Source organism: Sprattus sprattus (genome assembly GCF_963457725.1).
Source record: "Sprattus sprattus genome assembly, chromosome: 19".
Lineage (NCBI taxonomy): Eukaryota > Metazoa > Chordata > Actinopteri > Clupeiformes > Clupeidae > Sprattus > Sprattus sprattus.
The window spans coordinates 24627393-24642392 of NC_137917.1; the positions used below are offsets into that span (position 1 = coordinate 24627393).

Consider the following 15000-nt stretch of genomic DNA (forward strand, 5'->3'; position numbering starts at 1 on the left):
GGGGGTGTTGGGTTATTTTGTTACTTTTGGGTTGGACAGTGAATTTCTGAGGATTGTTGTTGCGTTCTTTCTCTTTGGGTGAAGGGATTCCTCTTCTGAATGGACTGTGTTTCGGACAGGTGGTGAGACGACACACTTTGGGACAAAGGGGAGATATCGGGCTTTTGGGTTGGATTATGTTGGGGGTCCTGGGATGTGATAGAGTAAAACAAAACATGAATTCACTTATTTGTCAGTTTATTGGAGTAACATGTGATCGTGTGAGTTAAGCTTTACTTGACATCTAATAGGGTGCGCTGTTTGCATGAAAGAACGTCGCACTGAATTACGAAGCCCAACTTTTTAACGCAGTGCTTATTATATCTAATAGGCCTGTTTGTTATAGCCGGACCCTTTGCGCACAGCATGAGTTCAACTCAGAAGCACAAATCGTTTTTTTTTTGGCAGTGACAGAAAAAGCGTTCTCAGCCCACTTGATCCTAAGGCATGACCGTCCTCCCTGTGTTTTGGGGGGGATAATGACTCCATTCTGCTGTTGCACTGGCATTATCGTCAGAAAAAATAAAGAATGAGTACGAAAGAGGTCATGTAATGGGGTTGACAGTAATAATTTCTCAGGTGATTTGTCTGCACAGGACAGGCCAAATGGGACTGCCTGGCCATTTTAAGTGCACAAGCACAAATGAGAATGCAGCATTTAGTGTCAGCATTAATACCCGTTTTAAGACCTCAACCTACATTCTGTAGATGATTAAATTATTGTAGTTGTCTTAGTACCTGTTCTGAGGTAAAACAGTTGTGACCTGCAGTCCATGTGCATCCCGAAGAGAGAGAGGAGAACTGAAGGAGGGGGATGGGCACGTGGGTCAACTTGGTTGAAAATGTACTCAGACCAGTAGCATTTCTTCTTCAGAACAACATTGGAATAGTGTAGTTTCATGGAAATACAACACTAAAAAAGCACCTTTTTCCCCATTGCGTTCTGGCATTGCCATCCCTCCCCAACAGGCAATCATAGAATCACTTGTAGTTTCTTGATTGGGTACGAGTTCCCCCAACAGTCTGAGCTAGGGATTCCCTCTGTCTCTTCTAAAGTCGTTTAAAGACCCATCTCTTTCGAGGTTCTCTCCTTCCCCACCCCCGGATACACACACTTTTAAAGAATCCATTCACACTTCCTGGTAAACTTCTACTCCTACTCTGCGCTCTATATGCCTCTTAAATAAGGTTGTTTAGAACTGAGTACACTGCTGAGTACACTACTGAGTACACTCCTGAGTACACTACTTAGTACACTACTGAGTACACTATTGAGTACACTGCTGAGTAAACTGCTGAGTACACTGCTGAGTACACTGCTGAGTACACTACTGAGTACACTACTGAGTACACTACTGAGTACACTACTGAGTATACTGCCTACTATCAACAGCTCCTTAACCTACTGGAGCATGGTTTGTTTTAATCTCATTTTTGAGACGGTTTGGATTTGACAAAAATGTCAAAACAATGTCAAAAGTAGATGTGGATGTATGTTAATGTCAAATATTACTTAACTGGCCCTGCAGAAGTAGTCTGCTTTGCTGTATCCTGCTGTTACAGTTTTCTCATGATGCAGTCTGTGAGAGTTTCTTTCATATAAAACAGTGTTTTCAATGCTATTTGCGCCATCCTCACTGTGCAGCTGTTAAGGCAGACTTGGTCGATATTTCTCTTTCATGAGGTGTTGGAATTATTGATTTAATTTGTTTTATTTTTGCTCTTCTTTGCTTAAACTTTGCCAAAAGTCCTTGGCACAGGCAGCCCTGGTTGTTAAGCACCACTGTCGTCTCAATGCCATTGGACATTAGCTTTAAGTCAAAGACAGAAGGACGGCACATGGGCCTAGCAAAAGGATATTAGCCTTCCCATTAGCCAAATATGATTAAACCAGAAGATTAGATTAGCCTAGAGAGGATACTCGTTGCAACGGATTTTAAGTGAATGCTGGTGGAATTTTAATGCACATCCCATGAAAAATGAAAATGAAAATAAGTATGGAGAGTGTGGAGAGGGCTGCATGTTGATGTTTTCTGCAGTAACAGCAGTTTCATAGTGTGCTGTAGTGCTGAGGAACAGGAAGGGGAACTCCCATAAGGTAACTGAATTTAAAGGCATTTTTGTTTTGGTTGTTGTTTGTTTGTTTGTTTGGTTGTTTGGGACACTGAATCTCCAAAACAGCTCATGGTTTATTCATGTGAGAACAACCCTGGCCCAGTGGCTCCCAGTGGGTTTGTCTCCAAGTATGTCAAAGTATCCATGTTCTTGTTTTGCCTTTACTTTCCCATTAAGTGTACGTACAACCCAAAGAAACAGTACCGAATCACAAGCCTTTAAAGGGCCTTTTATGCCGTGTGTTTATGCTTCTGAGAGTCACAAGCCTTTAAAGGGCCTTTATACCGTGTGTTCATGCCATTGAGTGTCCTTTCTTTGGTCTGGAGAATAGCTGGAGAGTGGACTTAGGGGCAGATGCTGTGAATGCTACGTCTTAGTGGAAGTCTCTTGGCAGCGTAATGTAAAAGTAGTGAGATTAAAGGGGTGTTTACTGCTTTTTTTTTTTTTTTTCTTTCCTTGCTGCAAATGTATTTAAAGACAATGTTGCTTAAAGAGTGCGAGAACCTAGGATGATTCATGGCTGCTGGCAGGAGTGGAATTTTCACAAAATGAAGTTGTTTACGGCGTCTGCTGAAAAGATATGGTCTGAATTGTTGAAGTACAAAGTCCCATGTCTTTGAGGGGGAACTTACACACGACGAGGGAGTGTAAAAATAAACCTGTGTGCCCACACATGTTTCAAACAGCCAACTCAAAGGGAGATTGGTTGTTTTTCATCTTAGTTTCTAATTCAACAGATTTTGTGTGTGTGTGTGTGTGTGTGTGTGTGTGTGTGTGTGTGTGTGTGTGTGTGTGTGTGTGTGTGTGTGTGGTCGCTAGGTGTGAGCCGAGGAGGTCTATGTGTGTGTGTATGTGTGTGTGTGTGTGTGTGTGTGTGTGTGTGTGTGGTCACTAGGTGTGAGCCAAGGAGGTGTGTGTTTGTGTGTGTGTCTGTGTGTGTGGGGACAGATTTTAAACAAACTCACTGTCGGATGCGTTCATGGAAAAAGTTTTCTCTCTTTATGAGGCTGCTTGCAGTGGCATTGCATTGCATTTCATTGCATCTGTGTTTCAAATTCAAGTTGTTTTTCTAGGTAACGATTCTTTTTGATGGTTCAGTCTACGGTCAGTACAGCATTTACCACCAACTGAATGTTTCTGAGTGCACTCTGCCCCCACTTGCCTATGGCTAACCATACCCAAGCCCCGGTGGTGTACCTGACCAAACAAACCAACCCCAAACCAAGAATTAATATTTGTTTCATGGACTTACCTCTAACCCTAGCTCTAAATGGAGTTTTATTTTTATTGGCAGCAAATAGTTTGTGGACAAAAACATTACATTACATTTAGTCCTTTAGTCAAACTAAGTAAAAACCCGATCTATCCCTATCGTACACTTTACCTAAATGGTGATGACTACGACCAATAATGGCTCATAAATACCACTGATGCTTAATGGCATCTCCTCCAAGGCTTTTTAGAATGCATCATTATTCTATGTCCCTTTACCCTGGTCTCTGATATCAGCATAATGTCTTGTAATGGGTCCTCACGCTGCTCTTTCACATGGTGTGTTGATAAATGCATTGGTAGTTGTGGATAGCCATCTGTATCCTGATGAGCCCCTTTTTTGCATCTCATGTTCCCGCAGTGCTTTTTAAAAAGGTGTCAGAGCTCTATGTTGATGTTGAACTGAATCAGTTTCACCTGTGTTGAATGCTCAGTGTGTTAGCAGTGAATGCTATATGCTACTGTTTATTAAAAAGGGCCCTATGCTAAGTGTGTTAGCAGTGAATACTCTATACTACTGCTTATTAAGAAGGTCCCTATGCTAAGTGTGTTAGCAGTGAATACTCTATACTAATGCTTATTAAGAAGGGCCCTATGCTAAGTGTGTTAGCAGTGAATACTCTATGCTACTGCTTATTAAGAAGGGCCCTATGCTAAGTGTGTTAGCAGTGAATACTCTATGCTACTGCTTATTAAGAAGGGCCCTATGCTAAGTGTGTTAGCAGTGAATGCTCTATACTACTATTTATTAAAAAGGGCCCTATGCTAAGTGTGTTAGCAGTGAAAACTCTATGCTACTGTTTATTAAAAAGGGCCCCAGGCTAAGTGTGTTAGCAGTGAATACTCTATACTACTGCTTATTCACCAGGGCCCTATGCTAAGTGTGTTAGCAGTGAATACTCTATGCTACTGCTTATTAATAAGGGCCCTCTAATATATTTTGCTGGAAGCAGGGACGTGCACAGGAATTTTGAAGGGCAGTTGCTCTGCCCTGGGAAAAAGGGGCAACACATAATTTTTTTTGTCACCACCGCTGCCACGCCCCTGTCCCCTGATCGCAAATTTTGCCAATATCATTTTAAACTCTCACTAACCACCGCTGCCATGCCCCCGCCATCTGATCGCAAATTTTGACAATATCATTTTAAATTCTCACTAACCACCGCTGCCATGCCCCCGTCATCTCATCGCAAATTTTGCCAATATCATTTTAAACTCTCACTAACCGCCGCTGCCACGCCCCCGTCATCTGATCGCAAATTTTGCCAACATCATTTTAAACTCTCACTAACCGTTGCCTCCACGCCCCCGTCCCCTGATCTCAAATATATATATTTCCTTCGGAGGGGCAACTTCAGTCGAGGAGGGCAAACGGGCAGTTGCCCGAGCAACCCTAGCCCACTCCTGTGCACGTCCTTGGCTGGAAGGGTGTCAGTAATCAACATGTCTTCGGGTAAATTGGTCCAGAATAGGCCCCAAGTGGAAAGCTCAGACTTTCTTTTCAGAGGCGTACATTGAGATCAAAAGCCATGAGGCAACAGTTGCAAAATGTTTCACTTGCGTGTGTGTGTGTTTGTGTGTGTGTGTGTGTGTGTGTGTGTGTGTGTGTGTGTGTGCAATTCTTTCTCCACTCCGGACTTTGCTTTGCTCTTCAGACGGCGGAGGTTTTGCCACAAATATTCGGATCATTCACTTTTCTTAAAACTACCAGAACTTTCTATCGACTTGCTTGAACCCATAGTATGAGCTCTCCCCCTATTTCCCTCCACAACTGGTTTTAGATTAAAGCTATGAATAATCTATGTAGCCTAATCAAGTATATGTTTAATTAAGTATAAAAATAAGTTTAATTAAAGTTGAGTTCAATTAAGTTTTAAAATACCCCCCATAAGGATCTAGATAGAGGGTCTTACATTTTTTGTGCGATGCAAAGACCACGTCGTCCTGATCTCGGCCACCCCCCCCCCCAAACAGAGCACTTAATATGTCCACACCCACACAAGCTATGACAGCAGTGCTAAGCACCTTATTCTATGCTCGCTGAGGGTTTGCCATGTTTTCATTTCTTGACCATAAACAACCACTGCTCTCTCACCTCGCCGACTCTGACCCGAAGATGTGAGGGGTTTTTTTCTTGCCGCCGCAGGTCTTTGGCTATTGTTGTTGTTTCTGGTTTGAATCATGACAGCTCCGGACAGGTATTCAGCCCTCTATGTGCCTTCTTCTCTCCTCTCCTCTCCTCTGTTCTGCTCTCCTCTCCTCTCCTCTCCTCTCCTCTCCTCTGCTCTGCTCTGCTCTGCTCTCCTCTCCTCTGCTCTCCTCTCCTCTCCTCTCCTCTGCTCTCCTCTACTCTCCTCTTCTCTCCTCCTCTCTTCTCTTCTCCTCTCCTCTCCTCTCCCCTCCTCTTATCCCCTTTGCTCACCCCTCCTCTTCTCTCCTCCCCTCTGTTCTGCTCTCCTCTCCTCTCCTCTGCTCTGCTCTGCTCTCCTCTCCTCTCCTCTCCTCTCCTCTCCTCTCCTCTCCTCTCCTCTCCTCTCCTCTGCTCTGCTCTGCTCTGCTCTTCTCTCCTCTCATCTTCTCTCCTCTCTTCTCCTCTCCTCTGCTCTGCTCTGCTCTCCTCTCCTCTCCTCTCCTCTGCTCTCCTCTGCTCTGCTCTCCTCTCCTCTCCTCTCATCTCCTCTCCTCTCCTCTCCTCTCCTCTCCTCTCCTCTCCGCTCCTCTGCTCTCCTCTCCTCTCCTCTTCTCTCCTCCTCTCTTCTCTTCTCTTCTCTTCTCTTCTCTTCTCTTCTATTCTCTTCTCTTCTCCTCTCCTCTCCTCTCCTCTCCTCTCCTCTCCTCTCCTCTGTTCTCCTCTCTCCAGCTGTGACGTGCCCTCCTCCGCCCCCCATCCACCACGGCCGTGCAGAGGGCAGCGTGTTCGACTGGGGCACCAGTGTGAGCTACACCTGCCTGACCGGCTACGAGCTCTCCTTCCCCGCCAGCCTGACCTGCGTGGGCCACGGCTCCTGGACTGGGGAGCTGCCCCTGTGCCTACGTGAGTACTGTAGAGCCCACACACACACACACACACACACACACACACACACACACACACACACACACACACACACACACACACACACACACACGTGCACCGACCACAAACACACACAAACACACACACGAACACACACACACACGCACATGCACCGACCACACACGTGCACCGACCACAAACACACACACGAACACACACGCACATGCACCGACCACACACAGACACACACAAACACACACACCTTCCACACACACACACACACACACACGCACATGCACCGACCACACACAGATGCACACAAACACACACACCTACCACACACAAACACACACACACACACAGACTTAAGGGGCACATGAAGAAAGGCAAAGTGATGGACAGACAGACAAACAGAGAGAGAGAGAGAGAAAGTGTGATTGAAAGGGAGAAAGATCAAGTGTGAGACCAAGAAGGGCCCTAACAAGAGATGAAGTTTGGGTGAAGATTGGTTTGACAGACAACGAGACAGAGTGAAGGCCTGAGTAAGCAACAAGAGAAAACGAGAGATCTTTTGGGGCTAGAGAGACATACTTCTATGAGACAGGAAGGAAAAAGTGTATTAAACTGTGTCGAGAATCCAAATCAGAAAGAGAGAGACGGAGTTGTTAGAATGGACGACAGGAGTATGAAAGGAGAATGAGAGAGAAAAGTATTAGAAGGAGAATAAGAGAGAAAAGTATAAGAAGGAGAATAAGAGAGAAACGTATTAGAAGGAGAATGAGAGAGAAACCTTTTCGAAGGAGAATGAGAGAAAAACGTTTTCGAAGGGGAATGAGAGAAACGTATTAGAAGGAGAATGAGAGAGAAAAGTATTAAAAGGCAGAATGAGAGAGAAAGATAGTTGAAAATAAGGACCTTTGTAAACTCTTGTCATTTTCCCCGCCTCATTTTACACGTGCTTAGCAAAGATGACCTGCTGCTGACACCTGCTAATGTCCTTCATGGCCAGCCACCACAGAGGGAGAGAGGGGTGAAGAGAGAGAAACATCTGGAGAGAGAGAGAGAAAGGGAGAGTCAGAGAGATAGAGATGAGAGAGAGGAGTTTAAAAACCCTTTATTGAGTGTCAAGGACTCCTAAAAAGGCTACTATGTAGCCCTACCCCGGCTACGCTACACCCACACCATAGTACAGGAGCACTAAGTACACACACACACACACACAACACACACACACACACACACACACACACACACACACACATATCACCAGGTCAACAACAGAGTAACATTATAATCAACTGACCACAGACTAAAAAGTACAACATTAGCAGTGTCTTTTCATCCTGTTTTGCCGATTCAGCTAAGGCCTTAAGCATGTTGACCCGATTCACAATTTACCACCAATCTGCTGCTTTTCCAGATGGACAACTTCACTTGCCCTATCAAAAAATCTGAACATGTGCACAGCTCCTTCTTTTGGCAGGAGAGAGGGATGGAGAGACAGAGAGAGAGAGAGGGATGGAGGAAGGGAGGGGCAGAGATAGAGGGAGAAAGAGGGATGGAAAAAGCGAGAGAAAGGGGGGTGGAGAGAGGGGGGCAGACAGAGATAGGAGGCTGGAGAGAGAGGAAGAGGGATGAAAAGAGAGAGAGAGAGAGAGAGAGAGATGGAGAGAGGGGGGCAGAGAGAGATAGAAGGCTGGAGAGAGAGGAAGAGGGATGAAAAGAGAGAGAGAGAGAAAGAGAGATGGAGAGAGGGGGGCAGAGAGAGATAGAGCGAGAAAGAGGGATGGAAAGAGAGAAAGAGAGATGGAGAGAGGGGGGCAGAGATAAAGATAGAGAGAGAAAGAGGGATGGAAAGCAGTTCCTAGCAGTGTTCCCTCATTTCCATACTGTCGTCTCGTTCCCCAGAATGGGCACATTCGAGCTCATCGTTTTCTTCCCATTCCTCAGTGAAAACTGCGGCGGCATTATGCATCTAATGCCATTAACCTTAGGACCAGACTTGTTATTTCTAGCCCGTACCAACGGCAGCTGAAGATATATTGGCTCTTTTCATGCTTTTGAATTTGTCTTTTGAGGCTGTGGAAGAGTGGCAATTACATTTGGGTGGAATGACTGCGGCAGAGCCTAGGCGCCTGCCAATTTACATCGGCGCGACGAAACCGATGAGTAGATTCTGTTGACGTCCCCCTCACCGCACATCCCGGTCCTCTCACAATCCGCACTAAACACACTCTCTCCCGGGTTCACCCTGGCTCGCCGCCAAGCACCTGCAGCTGATCGCCAGCCCTCCCTGGGTTTGTTATTTTTTTATTTATTTTAATCCTGCCAGTCACCTACTGCTGACGAAGCGAAAGTGAAAAATAAAAAAAGTCAATTTTTGGATAAACAGCAATGCGAGAGTGTAGCCCGAGCGCTACGCTACGCTATGTGAGTAATGCGGCGCCATGCGGCGAGGGCCTGCACGGATCACGGTGTTGCTGCATCGCCGCATTAGTTGAGCGGTTTGGCATGGCATGCGGGAGGTGCACTGAACTGCGTTTTTCGTGCTTACGTGTCGAAAAAGAAAAACGTGACTTCACGTGTGGAGCTGGCAGCATGTGGAGAACACCCGTGTAGACCTTTGCGTGTCCATTCGAGCGTGTAAAGGGTTAGACTCTCAATCACACTTATTACAATCAGCACACGGCAGGACTCACTTCTGTCAACAGTAAACACACATACACTCACACACACACCCAAACACAAACAAACACACACACGCACACACACACAAACACACTCACACACAAACACAAACACACACGCACACACACACACACACACACACAAACACAAACACACTCACACAAACACCCTCACACGCACGCGCACATCTGTTGTCTGTGATAGCACGGCACAAATCCATTTTCATCGGTTGCGGTTTCTGTCTTCCTGTCCGTCTTCAATCTTGTGTGTGTATGAGGCATCTCCAAGCGGCTTCTATTATTCATCAAGGAACATTTCAGACACTGAGGGTCCACTGGGGTCCTCCCAGGCCCATTATTATGCGGAGTCGGGTTTGGCCTTGAGCCGTTTAAATCATTTCTCTCTCTCTCTCTCTCACTCCCTCTTTCCCTCGTTCCAAAAGCGAATGGGGAGGGGGGGGGGGGGGGTCAAGAAGTAGAAGAAAAAAGAGGCACATTAAAAATGGAGGGTGAATACAGTGAGTGCATTACTGATCTGATTGTCACGGGGGCGGTTGACACCCGGTGACACGCTCAGGACATCAGCAGAATGACTAATGGAGCCCAGTGAGGTGTTAGCGCCTGTGTTTGTTTGTTTGTTTGTTTGTTTGTGTGTTTGGGTGTGACGGGGGACTGCAGCCAGGGGGTGGAGGCGCCGAGGGGGGATTCCTTCTTCACCCTCATTTCCATCTTTATCCATCTTTCTTGCACGCATTCCTGAGTGAGAGAGAGAGAGAGAGAGAGACAGAGAAAGCAAGAGAGAGAGAGAGACAGAGAAAGCAAGAGAGAGAGAGAGACAGAGAGAGAGAGAGAGAGAGAGAGAGAGACACAGAAAGCAAGAGAGAGAGAGAGAGAGAGACAGAGAGAGAGAGAGAGAGAGAAAGACACAGAAAGCAAGAGAGAGAGACAGAGAGAGAGAGAGGTGCTTCATTAAGCTTGCACAGCAGCACTTCAGTGATTCGCAGCAACAAGAGCAAATTTCAGGTGGTCCTCCGTTCTCCTCCAGCAACCTCAATTCATTCCTACAACTACAGAGGGAATATTTCCGTTTCAAAATGTCATTATATTCACCACCTCCATAGGTTTCTCCATCTGAAAATAGTCCAAGGGATCAAAAAACATTTATATCAATCATATAAATGCCGTCATTCAAAACAGTAATGACATAAAGCAGATTTTTAAAGCCCTTGAGAAAGCTGACTTGATCCTCAGAGGGTGGTGGTGGGGGTGCCTGTGAAGTGAGTGTGAGTCTGACTTATCTGGTTTTTATAAACTGTTCAACTTTAGCAAAAGCCCCGGAACTGACGGACATGCATGGCAGACATGTATAATACGGACGGCCACAGTTCCATTCTCACAGTGTCTCGTTTGATTAGAGGAGAGCAGCTTGAGGGGGGGGGGGTGGGGGTGCTCTCAACTCTCAACCCTGCTCCGCTCTGCCTCAGCCCTGCTGCTGTTATTCCAAGGCCGTGTAGTGTGAGCAAACACCATAAACGCGGCGATAATATAATACACGCAAATACGCAGTACACTGCAAATAATATATGCAAATAATATACGCAAATACGCAGTACAACGTCTATCCAAGGCTGGCCTGGAGAGTCTCCGGATTATGGCTGTAGGCTGTAGGCTGAAGGTAGCAATAAGGCACTCGGCCTTCAAGACGGGAGACTCATATCCATATATCAGACGCCCCTGCTACCTTGTTTGCCCATCGACAAGGCTTATCCAGTCAGCATCTGTGCCACACTCGAAGGGAAGACCCTTCAACTAAAACTTTTCAAAAGAATATGACCTTCCAATTTCATTATTCCATTTCCCCATTATCGGAAATGTTGAGTTTAGTTCCCAATAGCCAATTTTTAAATAATAATAAAATCGTAAGGAAAACGTGACCATGATAGTGTGTTGGTGTTTTGTGAATGTGTTAGGGAAGATCAAATCCACCAATAGGCTACATTGTTACCTGGACAAACTAGCATTAGCTTTTGGCTGGAAACTATGAATGGTAACTAACAACCAAGTAATGTAATAGTGTCACAAACAGGTTGGCTTCTTTCTAGATTACTCCTCATGTTTGCTCTGTATACATAAATACAGATAAACGCCTAAATGTGTGGCAACCTGGGGGTATAAGTGGGATAACGGCCTTCAAAGTGTCCCATTATATGGAATTAATGAACTTGGCGGAGGAAACCAGTCTGCTTTGGGTCATGGAGTTCTTTGCCTCTGCCTCATCCATTACGCTGTGCAACGCCATTTTGTCCTGTAAGTTAAGAAAATACTCGATGTGCGACGGAAATGACGGCTGTTATCCGTTACGTAACGGCATTTTGTCCCGTAACTTAAGAAAATGCTCAATGTGCAGTGGAAAGTGGTTCTACAAACAAGTTTGTTTTTTTAGCCGTCAAAACATTATATCTGACAAATTAACCTAACGCAAGCGTGTCAACTGTGGCATACGCATGATAATGGACTTCACGTTGTTCGGGTCGCAGGAACCGAATGCACTATGATGAATGCGATGAATCCACTTCGCGGCGCGGCCACATTACCACCTCAAACGCGATTTAATTCCTGCTACCTGAATGCGGTGTGGTCCATTATCCCTTAGCCAGCATGCCTCCCTCTCACCATCCTCTTGCCCCCCTTTTACTCTTGAAATCTAAATCATTAATCATAATAGCACTCGGTCGGGATGGCCAGCGTCGGGGCTGTGTGTGTGTGTTTTATCTTTGTGGTGGGAGGTAATTATTTTGATTTACATTCAGGTGATTCACCCAGCAGGGTCCTGGGGGGCCACCCCTTTGAGTCATCGTTTTTGACATCTAAATACACCATCGCCCACGGTAACCATCGCTAGGCTGCAGGTAGGGTGTCAGCAGCTGTCGGCTGAGTCCGCAGAAGCACTCAGTGCCCAGTATTTATTCATGCGCCAGTCCACTCGCAGTATTTTCTCTTGCTGTTGGTAGGGGGGGAGACATCTGGAAGGGACCTGATTTATCTCCTTGCCACCCTCTCCACTCAGACCCCTGCAGACACACACACACACACACACACACACACACACACACACACACACACACACACACACACATGGTTCTCTTCTCCAAGAATTGTGACACACACACACACACAACACTTTGCTTCACTGAAATATAATATTTAGGTCCCTGTCTTTGATAAGACATCATTTATCTGACTCCACTCAATTAGGAACTCAGCCTTGGTCTCTGTTTTTTTTTAATGTTATATTGCCTTATTAGGTAGGCTGACCTAGGGTAATTTATTTGAATGCCTACCATCTGTTTTGGTAATTTTCAATAACAGGTTTCTTCTAGGAATAGTGTGGCACAGCATTTCACCACACCGTTTTCTCTTCGCCATTTTCTATATTTTTGGCATATTCCACGGACAGAACCTGTTTTGGAGACTAGCTCAGAGGCTGATACAGGGCTTACCAGCATGTTAGACCAAACTGCTTCAGGGACAGAGTGCCAGGCTGCAGTACACCTCTGTATAATACAATATCAGTTCTGCTGCAGCGTGTCTAGCCCAGGTGTTTAGCCAGGTACCTCAAGACTTATATCACTGTTTTTTAGTTTTTTTAACTAATCCTAGCCAGTCATTGCGGAAACACCGTTACCTCGTAATACTTTTCTTGTTAAGAATTTCTTGAGAGGCCATCTGTGTTTATACAGTCCAAAGAAGTCCGTCTTTGTGTTACATGTGAGTCCTCGTCAGTTCCTGCTTTGTGTTAAATGAATGGAGTCTGCCATTATTTCCCCACGAATCACGCGTCACCTTGTTCCACTCCAGGCAGACACTGCTGCAGAAGGTGTCGCTGTAATAATGTTGAGGCTGATGACAGCCTCTCGGCAACGCAGCGACGAGGAGGCCTTTGTGTTGTCACTCTCTCCGTCGGTGGTGATGTCACGATTAACTGAACCGAGTCGAGATCGAAAAGAGAGGCATCCGCTTTTTCACTTGTTTTTGTTTTGCTTTGCTTTGGGTTTTTAATGCGTGCTTCTGATGTCGCTGTCTCGTTGCCACGCATAGGCGAGCCTCGCAGTTGTTTGTGTAAAAGATCAACAGACAAGCTGTCTCGTATCAATATTCAGACCAGAGAATCCCATCTTTTCGCGGAGAGATTGCCGACGGCCAAGCAAACGTGTCCCTGGAGAAGTGTGATTAATAAGTGTGTGTGTGTGTGTGTGTGTGTGTGTGTGTGTGTGTGTGTGTGTGTGTGTGTGTGTGTGTGTGTGTGTGTGTGTGTGTGTGTGTGTGTGTGTGTGTGTGTGTGTGTGTGTGTGTGTGTGTGTGTGTGTGTGTGTGGCGCGTGTGATGTCCCTGCAGCCAAGTTCTGCGGTGATCCCGGGCTGCCGGCGAGAGCCCGGAGGGAAGGCCAGAGCTTCATTTACAAAGCAGAGGTGGTGTTCAGCTGCAGCGCCCCCTACGTGCTGGTGGGCTCCACTGCACGGGTTTGTCAGGCCGACGGCGCCTGGGGTGGAAGCCAGCCACACTGCATAGGTGGGTATATCTCTTTACATCACCATGAAAGTTTACACTTGTTTTCTATATTTTACTGCTCATCATTTTACTGTTTATCCAAAGCTGTACATGTTTGTACTTTTATGTAGTTCATCCATTTAGTTCATCTTTTTTAACACATACTTCATTATTTCATCATTTTTCCAATGCTTCTTTATGTAGTTTTGTTAGTTTGTCTAGAGTCCAGTTCATCTTAGTGTTAACAGTGGATCAGCATGGGTGACCTGCCCTGTGTGACCTCCCCCTGTGACCTCCCCCTGTGACCTCCCTCTGTGACCTCTCCCTGTGACCTCCCCCTGTGACCTGTGACCTCCCCCTGTGACCTCCCTCTGTGACCTCCACCTGTGACCTCCCCCTGTGACCTCCCTCTGTGACCTCTCTGTGACCTCCCCCTGTGACCTCCCTCTGTGGCCTCCCTCTGTGACCTCTCTGTGACCTCCCCCTGTGACCTGTGACCTCCACCTGTGACCTCCCCCTGTGACCTCCCTCTGTGTGCCTCCTCTTCTCTCCACAGAGTCCACAAGGAACACGTGTGAGAACCTCGGCGTGCCAGAGTTTGGCTCTCTGAATAACAGCCTGGGCTTCAAGGTACAGTAGTGTGTTTGTGTGTGTGTGTGTGTGTGTGTGTGTGTGTGTGTGTGTGTGTGTGCTTGTGTGCCTGTGTGTGTGTGTGTGTGTGTTTGTGTGTTCATGTGTGTGTGTATGTGTGTGAATGTGTGTGAGTGAATGTGTGTGTATGTGCACACTCACATTCAGAATGTGGGCGCATGTTTGTCCATCTGTGGGTGTGTAGATGATCACAGGCGTGTGTATGTGTGCGTGTGTGTATATGTGTATGTGTGTGGGTGGTGTGTGTGTGTGTGTGTGTGTGTGTGTGTGTGTGTGTGTGTGTGTGTGTGTGTGGGTGTGTGTGTGTGTGTGTGTGTGGGTGTGAGTGGGTGGGGTGTGTGTGTGTGTGTGTGTGGGTGGGTGTGTGTGTGTGTGGGTGGTGTGTGTGTGTGTGTGTGTGTGTGAGTGTGTGTGTGTGTGTGTGTGTGTGTGTGGGTGTGTGTGGGTGGGGTGTTTGTATGTATTTGTGTGTGTGTTTGTACACACAGATGCCTTGCCATTCTTCCAGCTTTTTTTTGTCTGGCCCTGCTGCCCTTTTCCGTGGAAGAGCGATTGACTTCTTGTCAGGGCCGTTCAGTGAAATAGTGCAGGAGATCCCTCTGGCAGCAGAAGAATCCACTCGTCAGTCCTCATTGTCTTGTCTGTCCAAGCATCGACTCCCCGCCGTCAGCT

The 15000-nt window shown here is 46.4% G+C and overlaps 1 protein-coding gene across 1 annotated transcript in view; it reads left to right on the forward strand.

Annotated features, from left to right (window-relative positions):
- LOC308380812 (CUB and sushi domain-containing protein 3-like) overlaps positions 1–15000 on the forward strand; it is a gene marked incomplete at both ends in the record, with an annotated part of 198970 nt that overhangs the window by 171149 nt on the left and 12821 nt on the right. The window contains 3 exon segments of the mRNA XM_080858223.1: positions 6287–6460; positions 13525–13698; positions 14234–14307. Of these exon segments, the coding sequence (XP_080714349.1) occupies positions 6287–6460; positions 13525–13698; positions 14234–14307 (422 nt within the window).